The 15202-nt window shown below is 45.9% G+C and overlaps 1 protein-coding gene across 3 annotated transcripts in view; it reads right to left on the reverse strand.

Moving 5' to 3' along the window:
- LOC143776042 (hyaluronidase-1-like) overlaps nucleotides 1-15202 on the reverse strand; it is an 85768-nt gene that overhangs the window by 12802 nt on the left and 57764 nt on the right. For all 3 annotated transcript variants that reach the window (XM_077264935.1, XM_077264933.1, XM_077264934.1), the window contains one exon: nucleotides 1765-2730. In XM_077264935.1, coding sequence (XP_077121050.1) covers nucleotides 1765-2697 — 933 coding nt within the window. In that variant the 5' untranslated portion in view covers nucleotides 2698-2730. The remainder of the gene's footprint in view (nucleotides 1-1764; nucleotides 2731-15202) is intronic.

The following is a 15202-nucleotide window of genomic DNA, read 5'->3' on the forward strand; positions in this document are numbered from 1 at the left end:
ACACAGTAAGCAGAGACAAAGACTCTGGGCGGGACCTGAGAAGCGTGAGTAAAGAAGTTATTTTTTTCTTCCCAACCTTCGCCGTCCTATTACTGCGGAGGACGGTATCCCCGCTTTCATGCGGGCTGCGGCGGTGAGCCCGCATCAAAGCCGGGACATGTCACCTGTTTTGAACAGCTGACATGTGCCTGCAATAGCGGCGGGTGGAATCGCGATTCACCCGCCGCTATTAACTAGTTAAATGCCGCTGTTAAACGCTGACAGCGGCATTTAACTACCACTTCCGGCCATCGGGCCGGAAATGAGCGCATCGCCGACCCTTGTCACATGATCGGGGGTCAGTGATGCGTCGGCATGACAACCTGAGGTCTCCTTGAGACCTCTATGGTTGTTGATGCCAGATTGCTATAAGCGCCACCCTGTGGTCGGTGCTCATAGCAATGCTGTAGATCTACTACATAGGGGCGATCTGACGATCGCTCCTATGTACCAGAGCCGATCAGGCTATGCCAGCTTCTAGCCTCCCATGGAGGCTATTGAAGCATGACAAATGTAAAAAAAATGTTTTAAAATATATAAAAAAAAATTATAAAAGTTTAAATCACCCCCCTTCGCCCAATTCAAAATAAAACAATTAAAAAAATCAAACCTACACATATTTGGTATCACCACTTTCAGAATCGCCTGATCTATCAATAAAAAAAGGATTAACCTGATCGCTAAACGGCGTAGCGAGAAAAAAAATTGAAATGCCAGAATTACGTTTTTTTGGTCACATGACCTTGCATTAAAATGTAATAACAGGCGATCAAAAGAAGGTATCTGCACCAAAATGGTATCATTAAAAATGTCAGCTCAGCACCCAAAAATAAGCCCTCACCCGACCCCAGATCACGAAAAATGGAGACGCTACGGGTATTGGAAAATTGTGCAATTTTTTTTTCTTAGCAAAGTTTTAGACTTAGAATTTTTTTTTAATGCTTAGATAAAACGTAACCTAGACATGCTTGGTGTCTGTGAACTTGTAATGACTTGGAGAATCACAATGGCAGGTCAGTTTTAGCATATAGTGAACCTAGCAAAAAAGCCAAACAAAAATCAAGTGTGGGATTGCACTTTTTTTGCAAATTCACCGCACTTGGAATTTTTTCTAGTACACGACATGCTAAAACCAATGATGTTGTTCAAAAGTGTATCAAGCCCTCACATGGCCATATTGACGGAAAAATAAAAAAGTTATCTTCTGGGAAGGAGGGGAGCGAAAAACGAGAACGCAAAAATGGAAAAGGGCAAGGTCTTGAAAGGGTTAAACAAACTATGCCTGGAAATGACTTTAACACCTTATGGCTAAAATCTATTAACATCTATAGGGGGAATTTGCAGTGTCATAAATAATGTGGCCATACACACCTACTGTTTTTATCCACCAGCTATTCCTATCACCTCCTCCCTCCGTACACATGCATGTTCAGCCAATTGTGCATAAAATCTAAAAAGGCAAAGAGGAGAGCACAAGACTTGTTTAATGGGTGCTGCTGATCTACTTTTTGAGAAAAAAAAGATTTAAAGATTTAGCACTGTAGAATCCACCATGCTTGATGCCAATTTCCCCATGACATGTGCCACTGTAGAAAGAGACACCCCAAGACACAATACGTGGCTGACAGAATCAGCAGGTCCTGTGAATGTTTGAATTATTTATACACCAACAATTCTCATTTTCATATTTCAATTCATGTGCAAACTAACTAATAATACACTTACCTGAGATAAAGTATAAAGCGTTAATGCATAGAAAGGCCTTGCATATGCATAAATTGGAAGTTCATATGGTCTTTTTGACATTGACGCAACTCGAATTGCTTCTTTAAGACGATGATGGACAAATTTTTTACCATTTGAGCTTGACTGAAGAACATAGTCCAAATAGATGGAAGGGAAAAGTGCACTGCTATATTCCCACATCCACTGCAGGTAGTCGTTGCGCTTTATTTCAATTGTTGGACATTCTCCTGTATAGGAATAAGGATCCTCCTTATAATGATAATTGTAGCAATCGGGAAACAGGTAGTATCCCCAATGGCCTTGTGGCCTAATCTCACGAGCTAGAATAACAGAATCTCTCATGAAGCTCCTTGCAGCAGTGTCAAATTCTTCCTTAGCCTGTTTTGTGATTAAGTTTATAGGCCAATCTGGATGGCGAGCCTCTACCAACATCATTGATTTATTTCTGTAGATACTTTTAATTCCCCAGTTTCTATCCCACTGTGGTCTCCAGTTCTCCCAGTCAATAACTCCAAGACCATGGAAATCCTCAGCTGGTATTCTGCTGGTAATATCTTGTACAGCCTTAGTAAAATGGTTCTCGAGGCTTACATTTTGTGGCACACCACCATATACTGACTCCCCATCATCAGTAACATATGGATAATATCCCAGGTGAGTATGATAAAATATTGTTACATTCTGACCGCTCAGGGTTTCATTGGGGTTTACAACTATATCAAAGACGGTGAGATCCAAGTCAATTTTATATCGTTGCTTGCATTGCTGTGTAGGCGCGTTCCAAATTGCAATAAAAGGTCTGTTCTGCAAAAGAGGTGATTTTGCTTGTTTATATCTCTGGCCATGGATAATGCTAATGAGGATAGTCACAGAAAACCACAGTAGGCACAAGTGGATGCCCAACTTCAACATTTTGCCACACTTGGATGTTAGATATAATATTACCTTCAAAGGTAAAAGAAATGAAAATGTTAGTAAAAGATTAGATAATGAAAGATTATAACACGTGTAAAGTGCTTGGTGCATCTATTCTTGTTAATAGCAGACAACAACAAACATTTGTATTGCACTTTTCTCACAATGGACTCAAAAGTGCACAGAGATGGGAAGCAAGTGCCCAAACTGAAGGATCAAGATTAAAATTTGTGGCTTTGAGAAACCTCAATTTTCCATGATGTGTTCACTTGGGCATCTATTTATGAAAGGTCAGTGATAAATATGTGCCTGCCTAGGAAAGAGTGGAGCCATGTTTTTTTAGGGAACTTTTCATCTGGAAAAAAACACTATTAACCCCTGCAGATAAGGGGTTAATCTGCAAGTTAGTACCATTCTAACGCCATGTGGCAGCCACACTGAAAGCCGGACTGCCGGGAGTAAATGAACTTTAATTCTCCCGGCAGCCTTGGGCGGTTTCAGTCACCGCTCCATACATACAGTGCCTTGCAAAAGTATTTGGCTCCCTTGAACTTTTCAACCTTTTCCCACATATCATGCTTCAAACATAAAGATACCAAATGTAAATTTTTGGTGAAGAATCAACATCAAGTGGAACACAATTGTGAAGTTGAACGAAATTTATTGGTTATTTTAAATTTTTGTGGAGATTCAAAAACTGAAAAGTGGGGCGTGCAATATTACTCGGCCCCTTTACTTTCAGTGCAGCAAACTCACTCCAGAAGTTCATTGTGGATCTCTGAATGATCCAATGTTGTCCTAAATGCCTAATGATGATAAATATAATCCACCTGTGTGTAATCAAGTCTCTGTATAAATGGATCTGCTCTGTGATAGTCTCAGGGTTCTGTTTGAAGCACAGAGAGCATCATGAAGACCAAGGAACACAACAGGCAGGTCCGTGATACTGTTGTGGAGAAGTGTTATGATCCTAGTTGCAAGGATCGCAAGTCTGACTAGCTAAGTGACTAAACAGACGACTAGCTCTGGGGAAGTGGTAACTGAATTGACCGCAACCTGATCCTATCCGCACACAACTATAGGTAGCCGTGGAACGTTACCTGAAAATCCTAGACGTCTCTTCACGGCCTGAGAAACTGACTATTCCTAGAGGGAAAGAAAGTCCTCACTTGCCGCAGTGAAATGACCCCAAGGATATAGAATAGCCCCCCACAAATATTAACGGTGTGTTAAGGGGAAAGCACAAACGCAGAGATGAAATAGATTTAGCAAATGAGGCCCGCTAACACTAGATAGCAGAAAATAGGAAGGGAACTGTGCGGTCAATTAAAAACCCTATTCAAAATATCCACGCAGAGATTGCTCGAGCCCCCGCACCAACTAACGGTGCGGGGGAAGCAACTCCGTACCCCAGAGCTTACCAGCAGCAAGAAATCACATATTAGCAAGCTGGACTAAACTCATCATACACAGAAATCATATTGCAGACTGATGAGCAAAAAATAATCAAACAGAACTTAGCTTCTCCTGAAGAGACTGAAAACGAAGATAATCAGGAGTAATCAGAATAGCACTGAATACATCGACAGCCGGCAACAAGTGGAAGTAAAGCAGAGCTAAATAGGAACCTCCCTAGTGAATAACGAGGCAGCTGATCCAGCCACAGACCCGCAGGATAACAAACAAAGCCACCAGGGGGAGCCCAAAAACAAAAGTCACACAATACCACCTGTGACCACAAGAGGGAGCCTGAAAACAGAGTTCACAACAGAGAAGTTTAAAGCTGGATTTGGATACAAAATGATTTCCAAAACTTTAAACATCCCAAGGAGCACTGTGCAAGCGATCATATTGAAATGGAAGGAGTATCATACCACTGCAAATCTACCAAGACCCGGCCATCACTCTAAACTTTTATCTCAAACAAGGAGAAGACTGATCAGACATGCAGCCAAGAGGCCCAGGATCACTCTGGATGAACAGCAGAGATCTACAGCTGAGGTGGGACAGTCTATCCATAGGACAGCAATCAGTCGTACACTGAACAAATCTGGCCTTCATGGATGAGTGGCAAGAAGAAAGCCATTTCTCAAAGATATCCATAAAAAGTGTTGTTTAAAGTTTGCAACAAGCCACCTGGGAGACACACCAAACGTGTGGAAGAAGGTGCTCTGGTCAGATGAAACCAAAATCGAAGAAAACCTGTTGGAGTCTGCAAAAGACCTGAGACTGGGACGGAGATTTGTCTTCCAACAAGACAATGATCCCAAACATAAAGCAAAATCTGCATTGGAATGGTTCACAAATAAACGTATCCAGGTGTTAGAATGGCCAAGTCATAGTCCAGACCTCAATCCAATCGAGAATCTGTGGAAAGAGTTGAAAACTGCTGTTCACAAACGATCTCTATCAAACCTCACTGAGCTCGAGCTGTTTGCCAAGGAAGAATGGGCAAGAATTTCAGTCTCTCGATACACCAAATGACTTGCAGCTATAATCGCAGCAAAAGGTGGCGCAACAAAGTTTTAAGTAAAAGGGGACGAATAATATTGCATGCCCCACTTTTCAGTTTTTGAATTTCCACAAAAATTTAAAATAACCAATACATTTCGTTCAACTTCACAATTGTGTTCCACTTGATATTGATTCTTCACCAAAAATTTACATTTGGTATCTTTATGTTTGAAGCATGATATGTGGGAAAAGGATGAAAAGTTCAGGGAGCCGAATACTTTCGCAAGGCACTGTAGTAAGTAGTGGCTGTAACCCCACTCCAGCAGTGACTGATAGCCAGTTCTGCACTAATGCACAGCTGAGCCCCGCCTCTATGACTGAAAGACAAAGGCTGTCGGGAGAAATAAAGTTAATTTCCTCAATGCAGCCGGGTTTTAAGTGTGCTGGACACATGGCTTCTGAATGCTATTAACCTGCAGATTAACCCCATATATGCAGGTTAATAGTGTTTTTTTTTAGGGGACAGGTTTCCTTTAATGACTTTTTATTATATAAGAAGTAAAAAGGTGTTTTCTTCTGTACCTAGAAACCAGTTGCTTACACTCCACAATATTTTAATGACAAGCATGTAAATTATGATGTGCAGTAAAAATTCTATGAGCCTGTATATGTAGCGCCCCCACTGCCGCAGGGCCGAGGGGTACCCGGTACCGGGCCTCTGAGTCTCTGCTTCTGGGGTTGTCACGGCGGCTAGGCCCCGGTCCGTGACCCTGCAGTGGGGCGCACAGTGAATGATAGGTGTGGATGTTGGTGGTGCAGTTGTGGGATGCAGGTCGCGGTAAATAACGAGGACACCAGGTTGCAGTCTCTTTACCTCTTTACTGGAGATCTCTGAATCCTCAGTCCAGAATACGGTTCACCAGGCTGCGCAAGTCCGGCCGGTCCAATGGCACTTCCAGAGTTCACTTCACAGGTGGAAATCGGTGCCTTCCTTCTTAGCGCTATGTGTTGTAGTCCTTCCCTGCTGTGCTTACGGAAAGTACCTCACAACCGTTGTGTCTGTTTCTTAAGTTCCCTCACAACCCGATTAAATGATGTTCTTCTAATCTTCCGTCCCTTCCTGATGTTACAGTTAGAACGGCACCCGTTTGTCGGGTAGGCCTGGAGTTCTTCCGGGACCCTAGAGACGCTCCTCTCCCGCAATTGCCTCCCAAGACTTCATAGGTGATATGTGTTAGACAGCCCGCCTTAAACTGACTGTCCTGCCGCTGTTTAGAGTATTGCTTGAAGCTGAATGTTATAATACTCCCTCGGCGTTCCGGCCACCGGTAGTGCGCCTCAGTAGGGTGTTGCTCCGGTCTTACAGCACGACCCCTACTGGAATTCTCCTATCGCTTGATCTCGTTTCTCACTCAGCACAATCTATCTCGCTTCTAGTCCTTTCTTGGGCCCCGCCGCTTCCCGGAGCTGGCGCGGATTCGTTACGTTCTTTCCAATGCCAAGCCTCTGTCAGGATCCCACCCCTGACAGAGACCCTACTGTCTCTTCCTCCACAACACCCTCTGCCACTAGGTGTTGCTTCGTCCAATCCAGTCAGCTTTCTGATCTAACTTCCTGCCTGACCCCCAGTTTACCCACTATGGTGGGGAGTGGCCTAATGAATAGAACCCTTAGCTCCCCCCGGAGGCCCGGCTGTGAAATGTATTGGTGTCTGTGATACCTGATCAGATGAACTCCTTCAGTGCCATCAGACGCACCATGGCTCCCCATAGTGGCGGAGCCACAGTACTGCAACGACCAGGACTCTGGGGCGCTGCACTCCCCCCTGGTTAAACACAGTACTCCGGGACTGGGAAGAAAACAACAATACAAGTTAGCAAAAAGACATACAATTTTGTTGAGTGCAATAACAATAAGTATACTTGAACAGGCTTCCCTTTATGGGAGGTAAGGACACTTGAACGTTACAAACATGGCAAAAATATCATAGCAACATGCTATAATTAACTTTTCTTACCCAACCGGGTATTCTACTAAGTGCAAACATTATTAACCAATAATTTAACTTTGTCTTTAAGGATATACACTCTTAATCCGCTAAAGACCTTCCTATAATCACATTACAAGGTATTTTAAAGGGAACCTGTCACCCCGTTTTTTCGGAATGAGATAAAAATACTGTTAAATAGGGCCTGAGCTGAGCATTACAATAGTGTAGTTTGTGGACCCCGATTCCCCACCTATGCTGCCGAAATACGTTACCAAAGTAGTCGTTTTCGCCTGTCAATCAGGCTGGTCTGGTCAAAAGGGCGTGTTGTCTTCCCCCAGATTTTGCGTAGTTTTCCGTTGGTGGCGTAGTGGTGTGCGCATGCCCAAGGTCCAGAATCCTCTGCCAGGGGATTTAAAAGAGCGCGCTGTTCGTTATTTCATTGGTGATCGGTGGGCGCGGCCATCTTCCTTTGGCCGCGCGTGCGCAGAAGCGGCGCTCTGCTGGCCGCGGCGCTCTGCTGGCCGCGGCTTCAGGAAAATGGCCGCCGCGATATCCATCTGCACACGCGCGGCATCCCGCGGCCATTTTCCTGAAGCCGCGGCCAGCAGAGCGTCGCGGCCAGCAGAGCGCCGCGGCCAGCAGAGCGCCGCTTCTGCGCACGCGCGGCCAAAGGAAGATGGCCGCGCCCACCGATCACCAATGAAATAACGAACAGCGCGCTCTTTTAAATCCCCTGGCAGAGGATTCTGGACCTTGGGCATGCGCACACCACTACGCCACCAACGGAAAACTACGCAAACTCTGGGGGAAGACAACACGCCCTTTTGACCAGACCAGCCTGATTGACAGGCGAAAACGACTACTTTGGTAACGTATTTCGGCAGCATAGGTGGGGAATCGGGGTCCACAAACTACACTATTGTAATGCTCAGCTCAGGCCCTATTTAACAGTATTTTTATCTCATTCCGAAAAAACGGGGTGACAGGTTCCCTTTAACTTTTTCATTCTCCTACTTTGGATCTGCAGGACCGCCTGTCCTATCGGCACCAGACCTACTGCCTCTCCTTTCTGTTACAGGACCGCCCCGTTCAGCCAGGGCCTACTGCCTTTTCAACTACTATACACAGTATAGAACATAACTTTTCTTTCAGTTTGAGAACACCGAGCCGGCTCTACTTGGCTCCTATAAGGACTCACCCACTAACCCTTACGGGTTCACTTTCTGTCCTTAATAACACATTACTAACTTTCGATGGGGAACGCAGGGTTTACCTTCTATCCCCCCCTTTTCTTATCAACATTATCAACTATCTTCTTTTCACAATATTAAACTTTCTCATTACTTCCTTTTACTTTTTCTTTCAGAGAACATTATCAGCATTCCTTTACAATTAACTAATGGCATACATATAACTTTTACATGTAAATATTATCATCATTTTCTTCCATTGACATTATTGCTACCGGTCTTAAAGCAATATCACCATTTACGTGCAACAAATGAACATCCCCTTTAAGAGGGGACCAAATCTCGGTGAGGTAGCACATCTTCTCAAGCTACCAGTCCATACTCATCAAAGGTTCCAGTGCGGTATCTTCGCAAAGAGTCCTTGTTTAAGTAAAACCAGTAGGGAGCGCCTTTAATAAGGTGCAAACTATATACAAAAGAGTTCGAATCATGCACAGTTCATGATTCAGCAGTTTTTAAAACTTGTGCAAAACTTTTGGTAACAAAAAACAAACAATAGGGATCCCGGGTCAACAAAGGGATCCCTTTAAGAGTTTACCCTGAACGGGTTTAGCAGCCCAACAGAAAACAGTAACTATTTACAGATTCATGGTATCGAGGTTTATTCTTTCTCAGGTGGCCGTGGGAGGTTGCTAAACAACAGCTGATGGTGGACACCTCCCGACCGTGCAGGCTTCAGCCCTTGGTCCACGGCTGATGCAGCGGTAGTTTGTTCCCTTTCTTTCCAGTCTTTCCATTGTAGGATCAAGTACCGCTTATATTGTTCCCAATTCAGCATGGCAATGGTGTGACCTTCTCGCCGGACTCCATCCAGTCCAATTCGGGGGGCCTCCCACCGGAGGATAACTCCCTCCGGGCTCACATCTACGAACTCCCCCGTCTGAGTCGGTGGCAGAGGTATCAATCTCCCCGTTGCGCCGGGGGATAATACCCCTAGCCCCGCAAAAAGGAAACGGTTATTGTGGGGGCGAGGATCGATCGCAGGATCGAGATCGGTCGGGGGAGCAGGGACGCTTTCTATACCTGCGTCTGATGTGATTCCACCGATGTCGGTCCGTTCCATTAACGAGGACGCTGCAGTCGGCTGCAGCCCGGACCGCGGCTCCTCCCCGGCAGTCTCTAGATACGGCTCCGCTCCCCATAGCTCTTCTTCGACTAGTTCCGGGATCGGGATAGGTAGGCTCAGCTCCGCTACCGGCTCCGAGGAACTCAGGTCCCCCCGCTGCGGTGGACGCGGGTCCTCTTCTGATGGATGAGGGCAAGCCGGGTTCACCTCGCCGTTGTTCGGGCCCCCGCTGTTCATCGTCGCTGTCCGGCATTCGAGGGCAAGGCATACATCTGACTCTGCCATTTCTCCAAGGTCGAGCTCCTCCTTCACCTCGTTCCCGCCATCGCAAGTCAGGGGGCGGTTCTCTGCTTTGAGGCAGGTCATCGCTTTGCAGCAGGAGGCGCAGGGGGCGATCACCGCTTCTGGCGCCACTTTGGTAGTCTCCTCCCATGGCACGCCCTCCTGCTTCTCTGGTGTAGAAATGGCGGCGGTTTTTGGCGGGAACTTTTGGCGGTAAATGGCGCAGCACAGTCTTTGCAATAAAGTACAATCCAAGCACAATAAATCACAGTTCCAAGGCACACATGACCTGATTCTTCAGGCTTAAGTAGATCCTGTTCGTGACGCCAAGTTGTAGCGCCCCCACTGCCGCAGGGCCGAGGGGTACCCGGTACCGGGCCTCTAAGTCTCTGCTTCTGGGGTTGTCACGGCGGCTAGGCCCCGGTCCGTGACCCTGCCGTGGGGCGCACAGTGAATGATAGGTGTGGATGTTGGTGGTGCAGTTGTGGGATGCAGGTCGCAGTAAATAACGAGGACACCAGGTTGCAGTCTCTTTACCTCTTTACTGGAGATCTCTGAATCCTCAGTCCAGAATATGGTTCACCAGGCTGCGCAAGTCCGGCCGGTCCAATGGCACTTCCAGAGTTCACTTCACAGGTGGAAATCGGTGCCTTCCTTCTTAGCGCTATGTGTTGTAGTCCTTCCCTGCTGTGCTTACGGAAAGTACCCCACAACCGTTGTGTCTGTTTCTTAAGTTCCCTCACAACTCGATTAAATGATGTTCTTCTAATCGTCCGTCCCTTCCTGATGTTACAGTTAGAACGGCACCCGTTTGTCGGGTAGGCCTGGAGTTCTTCCGGGACCCTAGAGACGCCCCTCTCCCGCAATTGCCTCCCAAGACTTCATAGGTGATATGTGTTAGACAGCCCGCCTTAAACTGACTGTCCTGCTGCTGTTTAGAGTATTGCTTGAAGCTGAATGTTATAATACTCCCTCGGCGTTCCGGCCACCGGTAGTGCGCCTCAGTAGGGTGTTGCTCCGGTCTTACAGCACGACCCCTACTGGAATTCTCCTATCGCTTGATCTCGTTTCTTACTCAGCACAATCTATCTCGCTTCTAGTCCTTTCTTGGGCCCCGCCGCTTCCCGGAGCTGGCGCGGACCCGTTACGTTCTTTCCAATGCCAAGCCTCTGTCAGGATCCCACCCCTGACAGAGACCCTACTGTCTCTTCCTCCACAACACCCTCTGCCACTAGGTGTTGCTTCGTCCAATCCAGTCAGCTTTCTGATCTAACTTCCTGCCTGACCCCCAGTTTACCCACTATGGTGGGGAGTGGCCTAATGAATAGAACCCTTAGCTCCCCCCGGAGGCCCGGCTGTGAAATGTATTGGTGTCTGTGATACCTGATCAGATGAACTCCTTCAGTGCCATCAGACGCACCATGGCTCCCCATAGTGGCGGAGCCACAGTACTGCAACGACCAGGACTCTGGGGCGCTGCATATACAGAATGGAGTATGAGCTCATAGACTTCCTATTGGACCTGTACACTTTTCTGTGCATATGCAGGAGCTCAGTGCCTCTGCCTGCTAAGCGATCGGCAGCAGAGGTTTTCATATGGGAATCTGACACCCTGTTTTTGCATCCCCATCTGAGAGCAATGTAGGAGAAATAATGGAGAAATTGGGTTCCCTGCACTGCCGAAGATACCAGTAGATGAAACCAGGAAATACTGGATATTTCTGTCAGGTTTACTGTGTCAACGCATTTCAGAATCATCAGGACAAACCACAAAATCTGCGGGTCTGCAGCAGCTGACATTATCAAGTTGTTTGAGTTGTTGTATCTCACAAAACTCTATCAGGTGAGTTATTACCAGCACCCTGATTCCTCATATACACCGGATAAGACCCAGTTCAATCAGAATGATGTAGGAGCAGAGATCCTGATTTCTCTTATGTGTCACTTACTGGGCTTCTTGCTGCAGTTTTGATAAAATCATTGTTTTACCTGCTGCAAATCTAACAGTCAGTAGCGTAGCTACCAGGGAAGGAGAGGGTGCCGTTGCCCTGGGCCCCGTGCGCAGGGGTACATCTGGAGCAAAGCTACCCTTACCTTTATGAGGGTACACAGCTCGCCTCTATGGGTAGAGCTTTGTGGTAGTGCAGGAAGACCCAATCTCCCTCCATTATCGCAGTCTGTTCTTTACACCAAGGGACAGGCTGTGCTGGTAGGGTTGAAGTGGAGTATATGACCCCTGGGATGCTGGGTGCCAGCACTGTACCTGTTACAGCTGCCTCCAGTATACTGCAGAAACACCAAGTCAGGACGCACATCGCTGCTTCTTCCGTCCAGAGAGGAGCAGGACAGGACTCAGTGGTGCTGTGAGTAACAGCTCAGACTTCTGCCGGTAACGGCCAGAGTTTGCACTGATCGTTGAGGTAGCTCCCCTGTTGATAAGACCAGGCCAGATTCTTGTGCTATATCTTCAGTCTCTATCTGAGGCACAGTAGGTTTACACAGATGGATCACCTTCAGTGTCAGTTGCCCAAGCATCACCAGATCTGTAAAAGAATTCAAAGCTGCTGCCATAAATCTCATGGTGCTTTCAGATAGATACTGACAAGACTGGTCAGTATTGTGCACTGATAAATGTGACCCCAGCTGCAGGACCCCACAGATGAAGATATATGGGATCATATCTATCAGTGCACGTTACTGATTACATACCAGTATATATGTATCACGCCATGTGGGTCTGAATAAAAATCCACTTTTTCACCTAAAACTATCTGAAGTGTTGCCTTCCTTTTTCCTGTTTATGGACCTTTTTGGCAAGTATTTGAATTGCTGGGGAGGCCTTTGCACCCGATGTTGTAATATTGTGCTGTTCCAATTTTCTATATACATTTACATCCAGAAATTTTTGAACAAGTTGTATGTTTACCTGTTTTTTTTTATTTTTTTCTAATCTACTTATTGTGGACCACAAAACAAAAAGACTTTGGAACCTGGCGTATTCAATTATACTACTGAGGATGAAGAAAGGATTCTTGGAATAGAGGGTGATGCAATCTTTCTCAACACACTCTACATTCATGATTTACAGCGTAAATATGAAAGTGATATGAAACACCTATTTACTTTACAATTGCATCTTACCACATTGGAACAATATTGCAAGAAACTTAAGATTATAAGGGAATTACGGTCAAATGTACGTCTGTTGTGAATTCCGCTCTTGGGCTCCCTCCGGTGGTTGTAAGTGGCACTTTTGTGAGTTCTGCTCTTGGGCTCCCTCCGGTGGTTTTAAGTGGTACGGCTGCTCCTTGGATTTAGCAGTCAGCAGCTGCTTCCACTGATCGTCTATTCTGGCTCGGCTATATAGCCTGGCTCTATCCTTCAGCCAGTGGCAGTTGTCAATGGTTCCTGGTTGGATTCACATCTCTGCTTGGATTTCCCTGATATTCTGACCAGTTCAGCAAAGATAAGTCCTTGCTTGTTCTTTTGCTGTCCACATATTGTGGACTTAATCGTTCAGCACATTCTATGTTTTTTCTTGTCCAGCTTGTCAGTATGGATTTATTCAGTTAAGCTGGAAGCTCTGGGAAGCAGATTTACCCTCCACACCCTTAGTCAGGTGTGGAGATTTTTGTAAACTCTGTGGTGGATTTTTCTAGTTTTTTTAATACTGACCGCACAGTATTCTGTCCTGTTCTATCTATCTAGCTAGACTGGCCTCCTTTGCTACATCCTGGTTTCATTCTGCGTATATCATTTCCCTCTCCACTCACAGTCAATATTTGTGGGGGGCTGCCTATCCTTTGGGGATTTTCTCTGAGGCAAGATAGCTTTCCTGTTTCTATCTTTAGGGGTAATTAGTCCTCCAGCTGTGACGAGGTGTCTAGGGAGTGACAGGAACATCGCACGGCTACTTCTAGTGTTGTGTTAAGCTCAGGAACTGCGGTTAGTACAGGTACCACCTCCTCCAGAGCTCGTCCCATGTTGCTCCTAAACCACCAGTTCATAACAGTACAACTGGCCAAAAATGAATTAAATGCATCTCAAAAGAAGGAAAAAAAAGTTCTGAGTCATTTTTTTTTCTGTAGTCTGTTTTGTCTTTTTTTTCCTCTTAATCTCTGGGTGGTTCAGGATTTTGGCGCTGGCATTGATGTTCAGGGTTTATTTTCTCGTGTGGATCAACTTGCTGCAAGAGTACAGAGTATCCAAGATTATGTTGTCCAGACTCCGGCTTTAGAGCCTAGAATTCCAACTCCTGATTTGTTTTTTGGGGACAGATCCAAGTTTTTGAACTTTAAAAATAACTGCAAATTGTTTTTTGCTTTGAAACCCCGTTCCTCTGGTGATCCCATTCAGCAGGTTAAAATCGTCATCTCTCTGCTGCGTGGTGACCCTCAGGACTGGGCATTCTCCCTTGAATCAGGGGATCCGGCATTGCTTAATGTAGATGCATTTTTTCAAGCGCTCGGATTATTGTATGACGAACCTAACTCTGTGGATCATGCAGAAAAAACCTTGTTGGCCCTGTGTCAGGGTCAGGAAACGGCAGAATTATACTGCCAGAAATTTAGAAAATGGTCTGTGCTCACTAAATGGAATGAGGAGGCTCTGGCAGCAATTTTCAGAAAGGGTCTTTCTGAATCCCTTAAAGATGTTATGGTGGGGTTCCCCACGCCTACTGGTTTGAGCGAATCTATGTCTCTAGCCATTCAGATTGATCGGCGCCTGCGCGAGCGCAAAGTCGTGCACCATATGGCAGTGTCCTCTGAGCAGAGTCCTGAGCCTATGCAATGTGATAGGATTTTGACTAGAGCAGAACGGCAGGGATTCAGACGTCAGAATGGGCTGTGTTTTTACTGTGGTGATTCTGCTCATGTTATTTCTGATTGCCCTAAGCGTACTAAGAGGGTCGCTAGGTCTGTTACCATCAGTACTGTACAGCCTAAATTTCTCTTATCTGTGACCCTGATTTGCTCATTATCGTCCTTTTCTGTCATGGCATTTGTGGATTCAGGCGCTGCCCTGAACTTAATGGACTTGGAATTCACCAGGCGCTGTGGTTTTTACTTGCAGCCTTTGCAGAGCCCTATTCCTTTGAGGGGCATTGATGCTACGCCGTTGGCCAAGAATAAACCTCAGTATTGGACTCAGCTGACCATGTGCATGGCTCCAGCACATCAGGAAGATTGCCGTTTTCTGGTGTTGCATAATTTGCATGATGTTGTTGTACTGGGTTTTCCATGGTTACAGGTACATAATCCGGTGCTGGATTGGAAATCTATGTCTGTGACTAGTTGGGGTTGTCAAGGGGTACATAGTGACATTCCTTTGATGTCAATTTCCTCTTCCCCCTCTTCTGAAGTTCCTGAGTTTTTGTCGGATTTCCAGGGTGTATTTGATGAGCCCAAGTCCAATGCCCTTCTTCCACCTAGTGACTGTGATTGTGCTATTAATTTGATT

This window comes from Ranitomeya variabilis, chromosome 5 (genome assembly GCF_051348905.1).
Source record: "Ranitomeya variabilis isolate aRanVar5 chromosome 5, aRanVar5.hap1, whole genome shotgun sequence".
Taxonomy (NCBI): domain Eukaryota; kingdom Metazoa; phylum Chordata; class Amphibia; order Anura; family Dendrobatidae; genus Ranitomeya; species Ranitomeya variabilis.